General features: G+C 50.4%; 1 protein-coding gene across 1 annotated transcript in view; it reads right to left on the bottom strand.

Moving 5' to 3' along the window:
* The window catches only part of FCGBP (Fc gamma binding protein), a 90,697-nt gene that overhangs the window by 56,151 nt on the left and 13,572 nt on the right, over nucleotides 1-20,974 (bottom strand). Inside the window, exons 5-9 of the mRNA XM_055249854.2 lie at nucleotides 16,207-16,777; nucleotides 13,315-13,919; nucleotides 11,817-12,384; nucleotides 3,442-4,034; nucleotides 64-658 (exon numbers count right to left, since the gene is read on the bottom strand). Of these exons, the coding sequence (XP_055105829.1) occupies nucleotides 64-658; nucleotides 3,442-4,034; nucleotides 11,817-12,384; nucleotides 13,315-13,919; nucleotides 16,207-16,777 (2,932 nt within the window). The remainder of the gene's footprint in view (nucleotides 1-63; nucleotides 659-3,441; nucleotides 4,035-11,816; nucleotides 12,385-13,314; nucleotides 13,920-16,206; nucleotides 16,778-20,974) is intronic.

The following is a 20,974-nucleotide window of genomic DNA, read 5'->3' as shown; positions in this document are numbered from 1 at the left end:
GGGTCTACCCCTTCTGTGCCTCAAGCTCTCCCCTCCCTTTCCCTCTGGCTCTCCCTCACTCACGACAGAAAGTTTCAGTCCTCCAGGGCTCCACGTTGCCTCCAGCCGCCTGGCAAGCACTCACATAGGCATGGATGTTGCTGCAGAGAATGCTCAGGTTCCCGCCACCCAGGCAGATATCAAAGACACAATCTTCCAAGGGACCCTGGGGATCCACCAGCTTGTGGCAGGAGGCCAGTGGCCCTGTGGGGCTGGAGAGGAGCCCACAGAACTCCTCCTTCTGATACTTCTTCTCCAGCTCGGGAGGACACTCGCCGCTGGGGTTGCAGCCCTCGCTCCCCGGTGGGCAGGGGGTCGGTGGCAGGCAGGGAGAGCCGGGCACCACCTCCTCCCAGGAGTTGCCGAACTCATTGGCGTTGCCTGCCTGCGAGCCATTGGGCTTCTGGAAGTCATCCTTGGGGTCGCCATTGTAGTTCCCACACAGGCCACACATCAGCTGGTAGTAGTTTCCAGGGACGGTGACCCGCACATAGTACACAAGGTCGTAGGCCACACGCAGGCCGAAGTCGGTCTCAATCACAACATCTGAACCATGCTGGGACGCACGGATCTGGCCGTTGGCCAGCACCACGGGCAGTTTCATGTCCACACCGTTCACCTGGGAGGTGAAAGAGGCAGACCACGCTTCAGAAAGTAAACTTTGATTGGGGGTTGGACCCTAGTTCAAGCCCACGCCTGATGCTGAAGATCTGTGTGACCACACCTCGTAGGCCCTCAGTTTTTGTATCTCTAAAGTTGGTAGAATAATAGGGCCTGATAGTGGATTGAATGGTGGTCCATAAAAGACATATTCACCCAGAATCCCATAGCATGAGCTTACTTGGAATAAAGTTCTTTGCAGATATAATCAGGGTAATAATCTCAACATGAGATTATCCTGGATTAAACTGGGCCCTAAATCCAATGACTAGTGTCCTTACAAGAGCCAGAAAGTCTCCTTACAAGAGACACACAGAAAAGGCCAGATGAAGATGAAGGCAGGATTAGAATGGTATTGTCACAAGCCCAGAGAACCTAGAGTCTGCAGAGCTGGAAAGGGAAAGGAAGATGCCCCAACCAGTGTCTTTGGAGGGGGTGCAGCCCTGCCGACACCTTGATGTTGAACTCTGACACCCAGGACCGTGGAATATACATTTCTATTGTTTTAAGCCACCAAGCTCGTGGTAATTTGTTATGGCAGCCACAGGAAACGAATACAGGTCTCAGTGAAGTAACAAGCCTCTAGCTATCCTTTATGTACCACTTGCTGCAGTCATTAATAAGCAATGATCGCCCCCAGAGCCATTTGCCCAAGTTCAGTTTCCCCCTTACCCTCTTTGTGACCTTGGGCAAGTGAGTCACCTCTCCCTGTTTCTGTTTCCTCATCTATCAGGTGGGAACAAGGCATTTGCCCCATGGAACTGTTGTCAGGATCAGATAAATTAGTATCTGTAAAGTGCTGAGAAACGTGGCTGGCATAGCCTGCATGCTTCAGGAGCATTTGCTGTTACTAGCAGCTATGAGTGGAGGCTTTTCTTTTGAAGAGTAAATGGGCACCACAGGTTTTTGCTTTAAAACATCAGTGGGTGGAAAGTTAGGCTAAATTCTTGGAGAAATGAACTCAAACCTATGAGCTGAGGACCAGTGGTTTCAGTTTAAGGTTTACTAGGCACCAATAAAGCCTCGTAAATCCACCCCTGGGCTGGGCACAGTGGCTTATATCTATAATCCCAGCACTTTGAGAGGCTAAGGTGGGAAGATCACTTGAGCCCAGGAGTTCAAGGTCAGCCTGAGCAACATATGGAGATCCTGTCTCTACAAAGTAAAAAAATTAAAAAAAATTGGTCAGGAGCAGTGGTTCACAACTGTAATTCCAGCACTTTGGGAGGCCAAGGTGGGAGGGTCTCTTGAGCCCAGGAGTTTGAGACCAGCCTGGGCAACATAGCAAGACCCCTCTCTATACAAAAAAAAATTGGCCAGGCGTAGTGGCTCACGCCTGTAATCCCAGCACTTTGGGGGGCCAAAGCGGGTGGATCCCGAGATCAGGAGATTGAGACCATTCTGGCCAACATGGTGAAACCCCCGTCTCTACTAAAAATACAATCAAGTAACTGGACATGGTGGTGGGTGCTTGTAGCTGAGGCAGGAGAATCAGTTGAATCCGGGAGACAGAGGATGCAGTGAGTCGAGATCACGCCACTGCACTCTAGCCTGGGTGACAAAGTGAGACTCTGTCTCAAAAAAAAAAAAAAGTCACGCCTGTCCAGTTCACCAGATTAAGTCAGTAATTTATCAGCACCTTCGCCAATACTGCTACTAGAAAAACAGCTGCGTGTCTGTGTTTCAGTGGGATCTCAGGGGAAACCCCTCCATTGTAACTGAGATGCCAATCTCTACATGAGACCAAATCTTCTCAGTAAGAAAAGCTCTGCAGAGCAGCATGGGATTCAAGCTCCACCTTTGCTGGGGGACTATGGGCCAGTGATGGGCCATCCCACTCTGAAAAATAAGCAAGTCATAGTGCCTGCAGCTCCTGTTGGAAGCATAGAGACACCATGGACATGAAGTGCCTGGCAGCCAAAAGGTCTGCAGTCAGCTGTATAGAAACTAGAGCTGCCGTTGTTGTAGTTAAGGGGGTGAGAGTGTCACCCACAGATTGTCCTCTGTCTATGAAGCTTCTCCAGACTTGATCTTTCCCAAACTCTGATGGCACCGCGTCCTGCCAATGCGTGGCAGACTAGGGAGGTGGGTAGGGCAGAATCCAGGATTGAGGTGAGGAGAGGATGGAGTGGGAGGGAAGAGAGAGTGGGAGAGATTTGGAGAGAAAAGTCAATGCGGCCAGGCGCAGTGGCTCACGCCTGTAATTCTAGCGCTTTGGGAGGCAGAGGCAGGGGATCACAAGGTTAGGCGTTCAAGACCAGCCTGGCCAACATGGCGAAACCCTGTCTCTACTAAATACGAAAATTAGCCAGGTGTTGTGGTGGGCGCCTGTAATCCCAGCTACTTGGGAGGCTGAGGCAGGAGAATCCATTGAACCCAGGAGGCGGAGGTTGTAGTGAGCGCAGATTGCACCATTGCATTGCAGCCTGGGTGACAGAGCGATACTCCATCTCAAAAAAAAAGAAAAGAAAAAAATGAAAAAGAAAAAAAGAAAAGTCAATGCGTGGAGGTGAACAGAGGGTGGAGACTGAGGGACAGAGTAGGGGGAGCAGCCCCCAAGTCCCTGATGACACCTCCCTCAATGGCTTCCCACTCTGGGTTCTGATTGGCATCTTCTGTCCTCAGGGACCCCAGGCCTCACACATGCACTCTCATCTCTGTGCCCCCAACTCCTGGGCTGAGTGCTGCCTGTGTCCCACCCACCCACAGGCCCCTCGCCCCCTGCTCCCCATCTGCTCTCACCGTGACCTTCCACTGTCTCTGCTCCAGCCGCAGGGTGAAGTTTGCCACCTGGACCGTGATCACCCTGGTCACACTGACTCGCCCATTACCCCAGGCCACGTTCTCCTGCAGGACGGCAAACGGATGCAGGCCAGGCCGGGTGCCGCAGGTCTGAGCCAGCACATACACGCAGGTGCCCATGAAGTCGAAGCGGCGGCCATCGAAGGTGGTGTAGTGAGGATCTCCCGACGCCTGGCAGGTGGTAGAGCCCACAGCCACACAGCCCAAGCTGCCACCGGATGGCTGGCAGGCCTCGTGCGGGCCACAGCTGGAGGACTCACAGGACACCAGGCCGCCCTCCTGGCAGTGGCAAAGGGAATCACACCCGGGGCCAGGGTAGAAGGTCTGGCCTGGTGGGTGGTAGGTGCCCTGGTGTACGCAGCCACAGGAGGCCAGGGGCAGGCAGGACTCACCACTGAGCGCAAAGCCCTCATCGCACACACAGCCCTCATAGCATTCTGAGCCACAGCCCCCGGGCACTGGGAGGTCTCCACAGGACAGCGGGCAGCCGTAGGAACACGCCTCATAGTGGCTGTGGGGTGGGCAGCTCAGTGCTACAGGGAGAGGAGACATCAAGATCAAGAATTCCTGCTCCCAGGTCAGGAGTTCGAGACACTCACACACAAGCGGTCCCCCAACACATTCGTATGCACACACATGCTCAAACACACTCACACACAAGCGGTCCCCCAACACATTCGTATGCACACACATGCTCAAACACACTCACACACAAGCGGTCCCCCAACACATTCGTATGCACACACATGCTCAAACACACTCACACACAAGCGGTCCCCCAACACATTCGTATGCACACACAGATGCTCAAACACACTCACACACAAGCGGTCCCCCAACACATTCGTATGCACACACATGCTCAAACACACTCACACACAAGCGGTCCCCCAAAACATTCGTATGCACACAGATGCTCTAAGACACTCATACACAAGCGGTCCCATTGCAGGGAGCTTGGGGAACACATTACATCGCAGTTAATCTGATCCTGATAATTAAGATTCTTTCCCAATTTAACTGTGGTTTGGAGTTATCTATTATGCTTTTTTTTTTTTTTTTTTGAGATAGGGGTCGCTCTGTTACTCAGGCTGGAGCACAGTGGTGCTTACTATCACGGCTCACTGCAGCTTTGACCTCCTGGGCTCAAGCAATCCTCCCACTTCAGCCTCCTGAGTAGCTGGGACTATAGGCATGCACCATCATGCCTGGCTAACTTTTCAAATTTTTTGTAGAGATGCAGTCTCGCTATGTTGCCCAGACTGGCCTCAACCTCCTGGGCTCAAGCATTCCACCTGCCTCAGCCTCCCGAAGTGCTGGGATTACAGGAATGAGCCACCACACCCGGCCTTCTATTATGTCTTTAATGACCTTATTCAAGTTGGATACATGGTGTTGATATGTGGCATATATTTTAAACATGCATATGCATATATTTGTGTGTGTTTGTATAATCTATGCAGTATTTGTGAATGCAATACTTTTAGCTTCTTCCTTCTATAGCAGTAATTAAATTAAAATATTTAGCCAGTGTTATAAAGAAAAAAAAAACCTCCCTGCTCCCCTCCCCAAACTCCAGTCACTCCATAAATAGCAAATCTAAGTGACTAAAACTAAACCACATTAAATCTCTATCTGTGCTGTCAAATACAGTAGCCACTAGCCACTTGTGACCATTTAGATGTAAGTTAATTAAAATGAAACAAAATTGAAGATTTAGCTCCTCAGTCACAACAGCCTCATTGCAAGTGCTCAGCAGCCACATGTGACCTGTGGCGACCTGGTATGTATTCGAACAGCTCAAATATGGAGCTGTCATCATTGAAGTTCTGCTGGGTGGTGCTGTTCTGAAGCTAACATCCAGCTTACAGGAGAATCATGGGGACATAGGGACAAGTTCAATAACACTCCAAAATAGCAACTAGCCAGATCCTGAAAGTATGAAATTCTGCAGGATAAATAACCTATCTTTCCCAGTAAATAAGTGACATAAACAAAAGGAAGAGCTGGATGGAGGGATAGCTATGTGATAAGGCAAATGAGTGAATTAGAATTAGAGTGTAGAGGCCGGGCGCGGTGGCTCACACCTGTAACCCCAGCATTTTTGGAAGCCGAGGTGGGAGGATCACTTGAGGTCAGGAGTTCGAGATCAGCCCGGCCAACATGGTAAAACCCGTTTCTACTAAAAATACAAAAATTAGCTGGGCATGATGGCACACATCTGTAATCCCAGCTACGTGGGAGGCTGAGGTGGGAGAATCGCCTGAACCCAGGAGGCGGAGGTTGCAGTGAGCTGAGATCACGCCACTGCACTCCAGATTAGGCGACAGAGTGAGACTCCATCTCAAAAAAGAAAAAAAAGAAAGAAAGAAAGAAAAAAGAAAAGAAAAAGAATTAGAGTGTAGAGTCCAGCTGGTAGGTTTATGGGTCTTCACTGTAAAATTCTTTCAACTTTTTTGTATATTTGACAATTTTCATAATACTATGTTGGGAGGAACAAAGGAAGGAAATTCTGACAGAGTAAAAGCAAAGAGGTAGATCAATCCAGTGGAGTATGTGTATTTGGTTTGGTTCTAGAGCCAAACAAAATAGAAAAAAACCTTTTTTTTTTTTTTTTAGACAATTGGGAAAATTTGAACCCAGATTGGGCTTTACATGGTGTTAGGGAATATTTTTGTTACTGATAATTACCACATGCCCTCATACTTCTTTCTTTCTTTCTTCCTTTTTTTTTTTTTTTTTTTTAGAGACAGGGCCTCACTGGAGTGCAGTGGCACAGTCTCGGCTCACTGCCACCTCCACCTCCTGGGCTGAAGATATTCTCCCACCTTAGCCTCCTGAGTAGCTGAAATGATAGGCACTAGTCACCATGCCTGGCTTATTCTTTATTTTTATTTTTGTAGAGACTGGGTTTTGCTATGTTGCCCAGGCTGGTCTTGAACTCCTGGCCTCCAGCGATCCTTCCACCTAGGCCTCCCAAAGTGCTGGGATTACAGGCATGAAAAGCAAAGTCCTGTGCCTTAAAAGTCCTTTTTTGTTGCTGAATAGCAGATGTTTACTGAAGTAGTTAGAGGAGAACTCATCTGCCTAGAATTTGATCTAAAATATTCTACCAAAAAAGAGGGGGTGGAGTAAGAGGTAGAGGAACTAAGAATGGCAAAATACCAATAATTGTTCAAGCTGGGTCAAGCCTCTGTCTGCATATCTAAGACCTCATGATCCAGTCTTCTAGAACTTCCAGGGGGTACAAAGAAAAGAGTAGTTTTAAGGAAACAAGAGATTCTCAATTTCCACAGAGGCCACAGAGTCTGATAATTAACAGCACAAAATCAGAAGCCAGTCTGTTCCAATCACCCCACCGGCAGTGTGACCTCAGGCTAGTTCCTTAACATCTCTGTGGTTCAGTTTCCTCGTCTTGTAAAATAGGAATAAGAGCAATTCCGCCTCACGGGGTGGTTGTGAGGATTCAATGAGAAACCCTTAGAACAGGACCTGCCCAGTGGGATGCGTGTCACACAACTGCTAGCTGGAATTATACGTGTCCTCCCTAAAAGGACAGCCCAAGAATGCTCTGTTAGAGGAGCATTCCCACTTCCCATTGTCCACCTGTCCCCTTCACAAGCATGCTTCCTCCACTTTACAGAAGAGAACAGTGCAGTCCCCCACCCATCCTGAATCTTTTTTTTTTTTTTTTTGAGACAGAGTCTCTATGTGTGGGCAAGTCTGGAGTGCAGTGGTGCGATCTCGGCTCACTGCAATCTCTGCCTCCCAGGTTTAAGCAAAGATTCTTCTGCCTCAGCCTCCCAAGTAGCTGGGATTATAGGTGCTCACCACCAGGCCTAGCTAACTTTTGTATTTTTTGTGGAGACAGGGTTTTGCCATATTGGCCAGGCTGGTCTCGAACTCCTCACCTCAAGTAATCTGCCCGCCTCAGCCTCCCAAAGTGCTGGGATTACAGGCATGAGCGACCACACCCGGCCCCATCCTGAATCTTAACACATGGCACACTGCCCTGGGGTGTGAAACCTCTGAGGACATAAACGGACAATTTCAAATATTGCTATCGCTGTGAACACAATGAATGCTGAATGATTATTCAGTAATAAATCAAAAGGAGGGCCTAATAGAATTGGCTGCTCACAGATAATAAAAAATAAATTTGTGGTGTCTCACTGTGTGCCTTCCCTATGACTCAGAAGGGGTTCAGAGCATGGAGTGATGTTACTCCACCTGCACTCCGTCCACTCCCACCCACTTATTAATATCATGTAAGCCAGGAGCTGTGGCTCAAGTCTGTAATCTCAGCACTTTTGGAGGCCAAGGCAGGAGGATGGCTTGAGCCCAGGAGTTTGAGACCAGCCTGGACAACATAGTGAGATCTTGTGTCTACAAAAAATAAAAAATTAGCCAGGCATGGTAGTGTGCACCTGTAGTCCCAGCTACTCAGGAGGCTGACATAGGAGGACTACTCGAGCCCAAAGATTGAGGCTACAGGAAGCTGTGATCACACCACTGGACTCTAGCCTTGGTGAGAGGATAATACCTTATCTCAAAAATAAATAAATATCATATCTACAAAAATAAAAGGATTAGAATTGATGCTGATAGAATTGATGATGATGTCTCATTCTAACAAGATACGTGAAATACTGGGTGGGGGTAAGCTCACTGAGTGATGCCATTACAATGGCCATTACAATTTACTTCTGTTTAATATTTTTATCAATTGTGCGCAGACAATACTTGCAGTGATATCTTACTCCATTAAAAAAACCACTTAGAGTCTTAGAGTTTCAGGAATTTCTAAAACTTCTTATATCTTTTATAAGAAGGCTGTTTTGTCCTGGGAGGTTTCACACCCCAGGGCAACACGCCACGTGTTAAGATTTGGGATGGGTGGAGACTGCACTTTTTTATTTTATTTTATTTTATTTATTTTATTTTATTTTTTGAGACAGAATCTCGCTCTGTTGCCCAGGCTGGAGTGCAGTAGCTTGATCTCAGCTCGCTGCAACCTCTGCCTCCTGGGTTCAAGCGATTCTTCTGCCTCAGCCTCCCGAGTAGCTGGGATTACAGGCACCTGCCACCACACCCAGCTAATTTTTAGTATTTTTAGTAGTGACGGGGTTTCACCATGTTGGCCAGGCTGGTCTCAAACTCCTGGCCTCAGATGATCTGCCCACCTCGGCCTTCCAAAGTGCTGGGATTACAGGCGTGAGCCACAGCACCCAGCCTGCACTGTTTTTCAGAAACAGGCTCTTACTATGTTGCCCAGCCTGGTCTCTAACTCCTAGCCTCTAGGGATCCTCCCACCTCAGCATCCTGAGTAGCTAGGATTATAAAAAATCTGAAATCTTAGTCATATATGTGTATGTTTGTGGCAGAGAAGTGTGATGGGGATCGTGACACAGGCTGCCAATGGTCACGTCTTGACTCTGGGCATGACCATGGCGCTTGCTTTGGCCAATGGGACATTGGCAACCATGATACCAAGTAGAGCCTTGGAAAATGCTTGCACACTGGGGCTTGTGTGCTCTTAGGAATCTTGAGAGCACCTTGGGAAGAAGCCTCGGCTCACCTGCTGGAAGATGAGACCAAGTGGAGCAGAGACAAGAAGTCCCAGCTGAGGGCCCCCCAAACCAACCAGCTTGACAACTGCCAGGTGTGTAAAATCACCCTAGATTACCCGGCCTCGGCTGAGCCTCCAACAGACTGCAGAGATCAACCAAGCTGGCCCAGGCTGGGAGAACAGCTCAGCAGCCCCCAGAATCACGAGAAAGAATAAATACTTGGCCGGGCGTGGTGGCTCACGCCTGTAATCCCAGCACTTTGGGAGGCTGAGGCGGGCAGATCACCTGAAGTCAGGAGTTCGAGACCAGCCTGGCTAACATGGTGAAACCCCCATCTCTTCTAAAAATACAAAAAATTAGCTGGGCATAGTGGCACATGCCTGTAATTCCAGCTACTTGGGAAGCTGAGACAGAAGAATCACTTGAACCCAGGAGGCGGAGGTTGCAATGAGCCGAGATCATGCCATTGCACTCCAGCCTGGGCAACAGAGTGAGACTCCATGTCAATAAATAAATAAATAAATGAAAATAAACTCTTATTTTAATGCACTCAGCCACTAAGCCTTGGGTTGTTGGTTATGCAGCAAAAGCCAAGTGATACAGTGATTTTAACAAAAGACTTCCATGCATTCAAGTGTGTTACATTAGGTTAAATTCTAGAACTAAAAACCATTAGAAAATCAGTTCAGAAAGGCAAGGATTTGTTTTCTTATTCTCTTCCCCATTGTGTCTGGAGTGTTTAGAATACTGCCTGGAATACAGAAGGTATTTTTGAATGTTTTGAATATTTGTTGAATGAATGAATGTAAGTTGAAGGAGAAAAAGGAATGAAGTATTTATCCTGTATTTTTCAGTGGACAATGATGTGTACCACTATGTGCTATGTATCTGTTGAATACATTTAAAAGAGGAGCATAAGTCAAGTAATAGTTTCATTTTGAAATATCAATATTATGTTGATAATTGTGGAAACTAAATGATGAATATATGCTGGCTCACTATCCTAGTTTACTTTGGGTATGTTTAAATTTTTCCCTAATAAAAAAGTTCCTAAGGCCATGTGCAGTGGCTCACGCCTGTAATTCTAACACTTTGGGAGACCGAGCTGGGTGGATCACTTGAGGTCAGGAGTTCGAAACCAGCCTGGCCAACATGGTGAAACCCCGTCTCTACTAAAAATACCAAAAAAATTAGCCAAGCATGGTGGTGGGCGTCTGTAGTCCCAGCTACTTGGGAGGCTGAGGCAGAATTGCTTGAACCCAGGAGGAGGAGGTTGCAGTGAGCTGAGATTGTGCCACTGCACTCCAGCCTGGGTGACAGAGTGAGACCCATCTCAAAAACAAAAAAAGGTTCTTAAAAGTCAGAAGTTGCCATTTGTTAGAAATTATACGTTTTATGATTATTTCAGGTGAAAAACTAGACATGAATGCTTCTATTAATTCCAAAATTCAAAAACTTTAGAAGTCAGAATAGTGGTTACCTCTTGGGGTTGGGAACCTGGATTTTTTTTTTTTTTTCTTGAATTCGGGACAGTTCACACAGATTTGTTCTCTTGGTGAAAACTGATCAAGCTGTTAGCTTATGATAGGTACATATTTTTAAATATCTGTATTATATTTCAATAATAAATTTTTAAAATTAAAAATCAGGTGAGAGGAAACTGGTATGATGGCGCCACCTGTAATCCTAGTATTTTGAGAGGCCGAGGCAGGAGGATTGCTTGAGCCCAGGAGCTCAAGACCAGCCTGGACAAAATAACAAAACTCTGTCTCTATAAAAAATATTTTAAAAATTAGCTGGGGATGGTGGTGCAAGCCTGCCGTTTCAGCTACACAGGAGGCTGAGGCAGGAGAATCACTTGAGCCCAGGAGTTTCAGGCTGCAGTAAGCTATGATTGCACCACTGCACTCCAGCCTAGGCAACAGAGCAAGACCCCATCTTAAAAAAAAATCAGGTGAGAGGATGCATGGCTCTTCAAACTTCTTTCATAGGGAAGCAAAGGTGTTGGAAAACCATTCATGCACCCACCTCTGAAACAAGGCTCTCAAACTGACTGCCCAAGGGGTCAAGCAGATGTAAATAAGTGAGGTAGAATAGATGGGGACCAAAAAGAACCAGAGAGGGGATGAGACTCCTAATGACAATACTGTTGCTCATATCTCAATGACAGCTCTTACGTGGGAATCAGACCCTGGGCCACCAGGTGTACTCAGTCGTTTTACAAATACCAACTGCCGCTGGGCATGGTGGCTCATGCCTGTAATCCAGCACTTTGGGAGGCTGAGGTGGGCGGATCACGTGGTCAGGAAATCGAGACCATCCTGGCCAACGTGGTGAAACCCCATCTCTACTAAAAATACAAAAATTAGCTGGGCGTGGTGGCACATGCCTGTAATCCCAGCTACTCTGGAGGCTGAGGCAGGAGAACAGCTTGAACCGGAGAGTCAGAGGTTGCAGTGAGCCGAGATCGCACCACTGCACTCCAGCCTGGTGACAGAGCAAGACTCCATCTAAAAAAAAAAATACCAACTGCATGCCCACCATCTGTGATTTTCTAGCTGTCATGATCCCAGGTGTGTAACTGAACCTTTCTGAACTTCAATTTCTTCATCTGTTAAATGGGTATAACCACAATCCCTACCTCATAGGGCTATTATAAGGATTAAATGAATTAATGATATGTATACATTAACGGAATATATATATATAAGGCTGAGTCCCCCAGTTGCCACTTCCGGTACTCACGGCAAAGTTCTTTACTCCTCCAGGGGTGCACTGTGGCTCCAGCAGCCTGGCATGCAGCAGCGTAGGTGGCCAGTGCGTCACACAGTGGCCCAGACTGGCCTGGCAGCAGGCAGCGGTCATAGACACAGTCGCGCATGGCACCCTGGGGGTCCAGCTTGCTGTGGCACTCCCGGAAGGGCCCCTTGGGGTCGGCAAGGATTCCACACTCATTCTTGCTCTGCAGCTGCTGGGCCACCAGGGAGTCCAGCTTGGGACAGTCACCCGGTTCAGTTGCTCCACAGCCGGGCCTCGTCTCTTCTTGCCAGCTGTTCCCAAAGGCCAGTGCATTGGCAGCTTGACCCCCGCCCCGCAGAGCCAGGTCGTCAGCTGGGTCCCCATTGAAGTTCCCACAGAGTCCACACAGGGCCTCAGCATAGCTGCTGGGCACCTTGGCAGTCACTCGTGCATTCCAGTCATAGGTGATGGTCAGGCCAAAGTCCGTGCGCACGACGGCGTCCCTGCCCTGGCGGAACACCTGCACCTGCCCATCTGCTGCTTGGAAGGGCAGGTACTGAAGGACGTCATCCACCTGGGTGGAGATGCAAGAGGGCCACCTGGTCAGGGTATTCACAGCTCTGTGGCCCACCCTTCAATTCACTCACCTCCAGCTACCCTGACCTCCTTGCTATTCTCTTGGACATATTACGCTCAGTCCCACCTCAAGGCCTTTGCACTTGCTGTTTCCTCTGCCTGGCTCACCATTCACCCCTCTTCATTCCTAAAGCACCAGCTTAAATCCAAATGCCTCACCCACGGCCTTCAAAACCTACGTGATCTGTCTATCTCCCCACTACCTCCCTCGCCTCACCTCTTCTCACTGTCCCTCTCACTCAAGCTGCTGCAACCATACTAGCTTCCTTTTTTTTTTTTTTTTTTTTTTGACAGGGTCTCACTCTGTTGCCCAGGCTGGAGTGCAGTGGCGCAGTCTTGGCTCACTACAACCTCTGCCTCCTGGGTTCAAGCGATTCTCCCTCAGCCTCCCTAGTGGCTGGGATTACAGGTGTGAGCCACTGCACCTGGCTAATTTTTTTTCTATTTTTAGTAGAGAGGGGGTTTCACCATGTTGGCCAGGATGGTCTCAAACCTCAGATGATCCACCCACCTCGGCCTCCCAAAGTGCTGGGATTAAGGCATGAGCCACGGCGCCCAGCCACTAGCTTCCTTTTTAAAATAGAGACGCGGGTCTCACTCTGTCACCCAGGCCAGAGTGGAGTGGCACGATCATAGCTCACTTCCTAGCACTTCGGGAAGCTGAGGCGGGAGGGTCACTTGAGCCCAGGAGCTGGAGACCGGCCTGGGCAACTTAGTGCGACTCCGTTCTCCACAAAAAGGAAAAAGGAAAACGAAAAAAACAAAATCTTCTAACAGGCCTCCCCCACCCCCAGGCCCACCCAGAACTCCAAGTCTTCAGAGGGTATTTCCTGCCCCGTCACCCAGCCCTGGGCGCCACGTCGCTCACCAGAACTTGCCCGGGGTACTCCCGGCGCACGGCCACCTTCACCTCGCGGGCCTCCACCCGCACGGCGCGCGTGTAGCTCACAGTCTGGCTGCCCCGATGCTCGTTTTCCACTAGCACCCGGAAGGCGGGCAGCGCTGCGTTCTGGCCGCATGAGCCGACCAGCAGGTACGTGCAGGTGCCCATGAAGTCGAAGCGCCGGCCGTCCAAGCTCACGTAGTGTGGGTCCCCGGACCCCTGGCAGGTCCCGAAGCGATCGGGGTAGCAGCCTAGGAGGCCGTTCTGGACGTTGCAGCGCTCACCCGCCGGGCAGCCCTGCGTGTCGCGGCAGGTCACCTGATGGGTGGTGCCGTTGCAGGTGCAGCGCCTTTGGCACAACTCGTCCGCCCACACCTCCTGGCCCGGAGCGAGCTGGAGACCCTGGAAGGTGCAGCCGCACGACGAGGCAGGCACGCAGGCGCCGCCGCTGGCCACGAAGCCTGGGAGGCACACGCAGCCCTCCACGCAGGGGCGCCCGGAGCAGTTGGACGGCGCCGCAGCCCCGTTGCAGGAGGCCGGGCAAGCAGGGCCGCAGAGCTCATAGCGGCTGTTGGCTGGGCAGGACAGGGCTGCGGGGAGATCAGAGAGGGTGGATCAGGCCCGCATAGCAGGGGCTGTCAAAGGGCGCCCTGTCGGGGACAACGCCCAGGAATTCCCTCCCCAAACCCTGCTTCTCTCTCAGAGCTCGCCATCTCAGATAATGGCACTGCCATCCTTCTGGGTGCTCCTGCGCCACACCCCAGCGATGCAGTTAATCTCCACCCCGCCAACCCCCTAACGCTCACTGGACAACGAATCTGTCAGCAAGTCCTGTGAGCTCCATATTCAAAATCTACCCAGATTGGCCCGGAGTGGCGGTGCAGGCCTGTAATCCGAGCTACTCAGGAGGCTGAGGCAGGAGAACTGCTTGAACCTGGAAGGCAGAGGTTGCAGTGAGCGGAGATGGCACCACTGCACTCCAGCCTGGGCGCAGAGCAAGACTTTATCTCACAAAAAAAAAAAAAAAAAAATCCACCCAGTTACAGAATCTGCCTCTGGTCCTATCCACTGCAGCAGCCTCCTGCCTGGGCTCCCTCCTGCCCCCACAGCCTGTTCCTCACACCAGCCCGAGGAATCTGGGAACGTCTGGGTCAGATCAGGTCCCTCCCCGTCTCAGAGCATTCCTGTGGCTTCCTCTCACTCAGGGTAAATGCCAGAGTCCTCCCCATGCCCCAGGAGGCCCTGTACCATCTGTTCCTCTCACCTCTCAGCCCTCACCTCTTCTCCCTCTCCCTCGGGCTCACTGTGCCCCAGCCCCAGCTGCCTCCTCCTCCTGGGTCCTCACGCTCCTACCTCAGGGCCTTTGCATTGGCTGTTCCCTCTGCCTTCCCTTTCCGCAGAAAGCCCACTGGGGCCCAGGTGGCCTGGGTTCAAATCCCAGATCTCTTCTTCTCGGCCACTGACTCCAATCTCCCCGTGCCTCAGTTTCCCCATCAGTAAGATGGGGTAATGTAGTCGAGACCTCACAGGGTTGTTGTGGGGATTAAATGAGTTGATCTATGGGGAAACATTCTGTGGACATCACTGTTAGTTAGTACTTAGCTGACTCCATTGCCTGACCCTGGTCTCAGCTCCAATGTTACCTGCCCACAAAGGCCTTCCCTGATCACCCTCTTCACGAGCCTCACAGTCACTGTCATTGAATGAAGTGGTTTCTTTGCCTCTCTAAAGATACTTCCTAGTTCATCTGCTCACTGTCTGTGTCCCTCGCCTCCTGCTAAGAGATAAGTTCTACGGGAGTGGGGACCTGATCTGTCTCAATCACTGCTGAGTCCCCAGCACCAAGGACAGGGCCTGGTGCACAGCAGGTACTCAGGAAATACTGCAGAAATGAATGGGAGAATAAATGAACTCTCTGATTCCTATTTTGTGCCAGGCATGGGGTTGGGGGGGGGCTTACTGGGCAGTGGGGACACAGCACTGGCCAAGACAAACACCTAGTGGCCTCTATGTCTGCCCCGTACTTACTCCCCTCCCTCTGGGCCTGGGCCTGGATGCCGCTTCCTCCCTCCCACCTGTCCTTTCTGCCTCTGGGACATGTCTCTAGGAGCCTCACTCACAAGGGCAGGAACAGATTTATGCTGGTCCTCACTGTGTCTTCAATATTATTAGCATGCACAGGGGGCAGGCAGGGGTTCAAGGAATGCTTGTGGAATGAATGAGTGAATGATTAAGCAGACAGACACCTGGCTAAAGAGCCTGGACTTTATCTAGAGGGCAATGGGAGTCATGGGAGGGCTATAGGCAAAGCAAGAGATGTCACGTCTCTGTGTTGGGATTCTGCAGACAAGAATTCTCGTCCTGCCAAGCCTTTGAGCATGCTGTTCTCTGGGCCTGCAACTCACTTCCTCCTCTTTCTCTTGGCAACTTCCATCCCCTCTTATGGGTTTCAAATTGGACATCCCTTTTTCTAGAAAACCCTCCCTGACCACCCCTGCTCCCCAGGCTGGGCCAGGAACCTCCTCTGGTTTCCCATAGCCCCACTGACTTCCTCTATCCTGGCCCCGACCCCTCTGCCTGTGTTCCCCGCAATCCCAGCCCTGACTCATCTGCCTGTCTCTCTCCCATCCTGGCCCCAACCCCTCCGAGTGGGCCTCCCCATCCTGCCTGGACCCTTCTAGACTGTCAATGTCTAGTGAAACGTCTCTCCAACCTTAGGCTCTTTGTGGACAGAGCTGGCTGTCTTGGCCATCACTAGGCCCCTGGCATTGCCCAGCACCAGGCTGAACCACAATAACTTCTCAGATATTGAGCAGATGCTAGGGATCTCCTGCCCCTCACTGTATGCTCCCAGCCCCCACCCAGGGCATCACTCACGGCAGTTGGCTGGTGATCTCCAGTCCCCAACCGAGATGCCAAGCTCCAGACAGGCCTGGGCATAGGCGCTGAGGCCACGGCACAGGCTGAGCCGTTCCCCACCGACCACACACAGGTCATATACACACTGCTCCAGGAAGGGCCTGGGGTCCAGGGTGTCATGGCAGACAGCGAAGGGGCCATCGAGCTTGGTCAGCAAGCCACAGAGTCGGTCGCCTTCATAGTGTTGGGCCTGGCCCGGGGTGCAGGCGGGACAGTTGTTCTGGCAGCCGTCCTCACACAAGTAGTCCCCATCATCCAGCTTCCAGCTACTTGTGAACTCCACGGCGTCAGGAGCCAGAGCCCCGTCAGGCATGAGGAAATCATCCGCTGGGTCACCATTATAGTTGCCACACAGCCCGCACACCTGGTCTTGGAAGCGTGCGGGCAGGCTGAGTGCCAGCTGGCAGTCCCAGTCATAAGTGACCACCAGCCCAAAGACCAGCTCCACCACGGCCCGTGGTCCGCTCTGGTACACACGCAGGCGACCCTCACTCAGGGAGACTGGCAGGCGCGAGCGCTGGTTGTCAACCTGCAGAGCGGGTGAAGAGAGGTGGTCAGGCCCCTGTGCCATCTGGCCTCCAGCCCTCATCTCTGGGCCTCCCACCTGCTCCCCTGCTCTGGCTGCATTGGGACTCATTATTTCTGCTACTGCCACCATCAGAGACCTTGCCTCTTGCAATACCTGTGGCCTGAAATGTTCTTTCTGCAGACGTGCATGTGACTCACTCCCGTACCTCCTATAAAATATTTGCTCAGTGAGGTGCCCCTCTGCCTGGTCACTGCACCATCTGGGAAGTGAGGAGCGCCTCTGCCCGGCCATCCCACCATCTGGAAGTGAGGAGGGCCTCTGCCCAGCCGCCCTACCGTCTGGGAAGTGAGGAGCACCTTTTCCTGGCTGCCCCACCGTCTGGGAAGTGAGTAGCGCCTCTGCCCGGCTGCTGTGCGACCCTCCAAGTGTGAAGTGACAGCCTTGTGTGTGGTCTTTCTGCCCTCCCCAAGTTTGCATTTTCGACATTAAAGTCTACTTTTTAATTAAAAGTTTTAAATTGGAGAATATAGAAAAAGAGTATTTGCTCAAATGTCACTGACTCAAGCCTTCCCTGACCGCCCTATTTTATGATTTTATTTTATGGTTTGTTTGTTTTGTTTTGTTTTGTTTTGTTTTATAGAGATAAGGTCTTGCTATGTTGCCCAGGCTGATCTCAACTCTTGGCCTCAAGCAATCCTCCTGCCTCAGCCTCCCAAAGTGCTGGAATTACAGGCATGACTCATGGGACCCAGCCTATACCCCTTTTTAAATGGCAGCGTTGGGCCGGGCGCAGTGGCTCACGCCTGTAATCCCAGTACTTTGGAAGGCTGAGTTGGGTGGATCACTTGATGTCAGGAGTTCGACACCAGCCTGGTCAACATGGTGAAACCCTGTCTCTACTAAAAATATAAAAATTAGCTGGGTGTGGTGGGGCACGCCTGTAATCCCAGCTACTCAGGTGGCTGGGGCAGGAGAATTGCTTTAACCCAGGAGGTGGAGGCTGCAGTGAGCCAAGATGGTGCCAGAGTGAGACTCTGTCTTAAAAAAAAAAAAAAAAAAGGCAGCCTCTCCCTATGCCATATCCACCTTCCCTGCTTTCCTTTTTTTTCTATAGCATCTGGCCTTCTGAAATATAATTCACAAATTGACCATGTTTATCATCTGTCTTACTCTATCAGAATGGCAGCTCCACAAAGACAAGGGTTTGGGTCTGCTTTGATCACTGCTTTATCCCCAGTGCATAGAACAGGGCCTGGTAGAATCCCAGGCACTCACTAAGTGAACTGAGTCACTGCTGCATTTAATAAACATTCACTGGGCACTCACTCTGTGCCTGGCCTTGGGCTGGGAGATCCTGGGAATACGAAGGTGGTGGAGACAGCCCCAGGCCCTACCCTCATGTGGCTCCCAGTCCACTGGGAGAAACAGACACATCACCAGACAGTGAGAGCTCAGAGGGGTCAGGGCAGAGATGCGAGAAGCACAGGCAGAAAAGTCAAGGCCAGGATCAGAAAGGCCCAGGCGGAGGGGTCAAGGATGGGATAGGGGAGGTACAGGCTGAGGGCTCAGAGCTGGGATAGTGGGGAGATAGGAGGCTGTGAAAACCTAGAAAAATGGCCAGATCTAACCTTGCTGGTCAGGGAAGGCTTCCCAGAGGAAAGAATAGTTGTGCTGAGCCTTGAAGGACCAGTAAGAGAGAGAGAGCCAGGAAAATCGGGAGGGAGTAGGATATTCCCATTCAAATGTCCTGAGTGGACAGAGATCCTGACCAGTCCATCTGGCTTGGTGTTATGGACTCAATATCTGTGTCTCCTGCAAAGCCCACATGTTGAAATCTTAACACCCAACATGATGGTATTAAGAGTGCGGGGAGGCCTTTGGGAGGTGATTAGGTCCTGAGGGTGGCACCCTCATGAGTGGGATTAGTGCCCTTACGACAGAGGCCTCAGAGAGCTCTCGGGTCCGCTTTCCACTGTGTGAAGATACAAGGAGAAGTAGGCCATCTGCAACCTGGAAGAGCACCCTCAGCTGAACCTGGCAGTGCTGGTAACCTCATCTTGGACTTCCAGCCTCCAGAACAGAGAGACAAGGTTGTGTTGTTTATAAGCCTCCCAGGCTCTGGTGTTATAGAAGCCTGAAGTCTGACTAAGAACCAGGAGATAAGAACTATGTCTCTCTGTGCCCGGGGGCATCATTTTTTTTTTTTTTTTGAGATAGAATCTTGCTCTGTCACCAAGGCTGGGCTGCAGTGGCACGATCTCGGTTCACTGCAACCTCTGCCTCCCAGGTTCAAGTGATTCTCCCACCTGGGATTAAAGGCACGTGCCACCACGCCCAGCTAATTTTTGTATTTTTAGTAGAGATAGGGTTTTGCCATGTTGGCCAGACTGGTCTTGAACTCCTGATCTCAAGTGATCTGCCCACCCCTGTTCAGCCTCCCAAAGTGCTGAGATTACAGGCATGAGCCACCGTGCCCAGCCTCTTTTTTTTTTAATTAATAAAAAAAATTTTAATTAGAGATGGGGTCTCACTATGTTGTCCAGGCTGGTCTGGAGCTCCTGGCTCAAGCAAGCCTCCCACCTCGGTCTCCCAAAGTGCTGGGATTATAGGTGTGAGCCCACCACACCCAGCCTGGGCATCTCTTTCTTACTCTTTCCTTACACATTCTCTGAGCTGTGCCAGAGCTGAGACTCGAAGTGGAGAAAGTCTTAGCCAAGAGGATGGAATACGAAAAAAGGAGCAACAGGAGAGAGGACAGCATGAGCAATGGCCCAGAAGGAAGACAGAGCATTCACTCATTCCGGCTCCCAGCAAAGCTTCTGTGAGTCCCACTGCGTGGCCTGCCCTGTGCCAGCTGGTGCTTTAGACACTGCAGTGATGGAGACAGGCCATGGCCCCATGCTCAGAGCTCTCAGTCCAGGATGGCTGCTCAAATCTGTCTCTCCCCTAAGTCCAGTGATCTCCATTTGAATTTTTCTATTTTTTTATTTATGTATTTTTTGGAGACAGTTTTGCTCTGTCGCCCAGTCTGCAGTGTAGTAGCAGCATCATAGCTCACTGCAGCCTTGACCTCCTGGGCTCAAGCCATCTTCCTGCCTCAGCCTCCCAAGTAGCTGGGACCATAGGCAGGCACCACCACACCCAGCTATTTTTTTTTGGTAGAGATAGGGTCTCCCTATGTTGCCCGGGCTGGTCTCAAATTTCTGGGCTCAAGTAATCTTCCAGCCTCAGCCTCCCAAAGTACTGGGATCACAGGTGTAAGCTACCACGCCCGGCCAATCTCCATTTTTAAATGACACAAATAATAGTAGTTCATTACAGAAAACAGAAAATGCACATGAGCAAAAATGAGAAAAAATCACCCTGTAGGCACACACATACAAATGTATAAATCCTGTTGAGTTTTTTCCTACCTTTAGATATATTTACACTTAGAAAGAAAAGACCATGCTGAAGTCACTATTTCATTAACTCCTCTCCTGACAATGTCTTGTGAGTATCCTACTACGATTCTGACAGTAGCTCTACACCTTTGTCAAGTCACTGACCTCTGTGAGGATCTGACAAAAAAAAAAAAGTAAGGCCGGGTGCGGTGGCTCATGCCTTTAATCCCAACACTTTGGGAGGCCGAGGTGGGCGGATCACAAGGTCAGGAGATCAAGACCATCCTGGCTAACACAATGAAACCCCAGCTCTACTAAAAATACAAAAAATTAGCTGGGTGTGGTGGCGTGTGCCTGTAGTCCCAGCTACTTGGGAGGCTGAGGCAGGAGAATCGCTTGAACCCAGGAGGCGGAGCTTGCACTGAGCCGAGATCATGCCACTGCACTCCAGCCTGGGCAACAGAGTGAGACTCTGTCTCAAAAAAAAATAAAATAAAAAGTAGTTTTTCAGAGAGAGGTATAAAATTCTGTATATAATTTCAAGGGATATGAAGTCTGCCTGAACTTGCACTCAACCCCTCCAGGGCTGAAGAACGCCTACTTTCACCAACTGATTATTAATCGCAGAGATCTACCTGCACGCTCACAAAATCAGGGAGGTACAAGAATATTTATTGCAGGTCAGATACAGGGGCTCACGCCTCTAATCCCAGAACTTTGGGAGGCCAAGGTGGGAGGATCACTTGAGACCAGGAGTTCGAGACTAGCCTGGGCAACATAGTGAGACCTTATCGCTACTAAAAATAAAAATACT

This window comes from Symphalangus syndactylus, chromosome 17, assembly GCF_028878055.3.
Source record: "Symphalangus syndactylus isolate Jambi chromosome 17, NHGRI_mSymSyn1-v2.1_pri, whole genome shotgun sequence".
Classification (NCBI taxonomy): Eukaryota; Metazoa; Chordata; class Mammalia; order Primates; family Hylobatidae; genus Symphalangus; species Symphalangus syndactylus.
The sequence above is the reverse complement of the archived record's forward strand: the minus strand, read 5'-3'. Positions and strand labels throughout refer to the sequence as shown.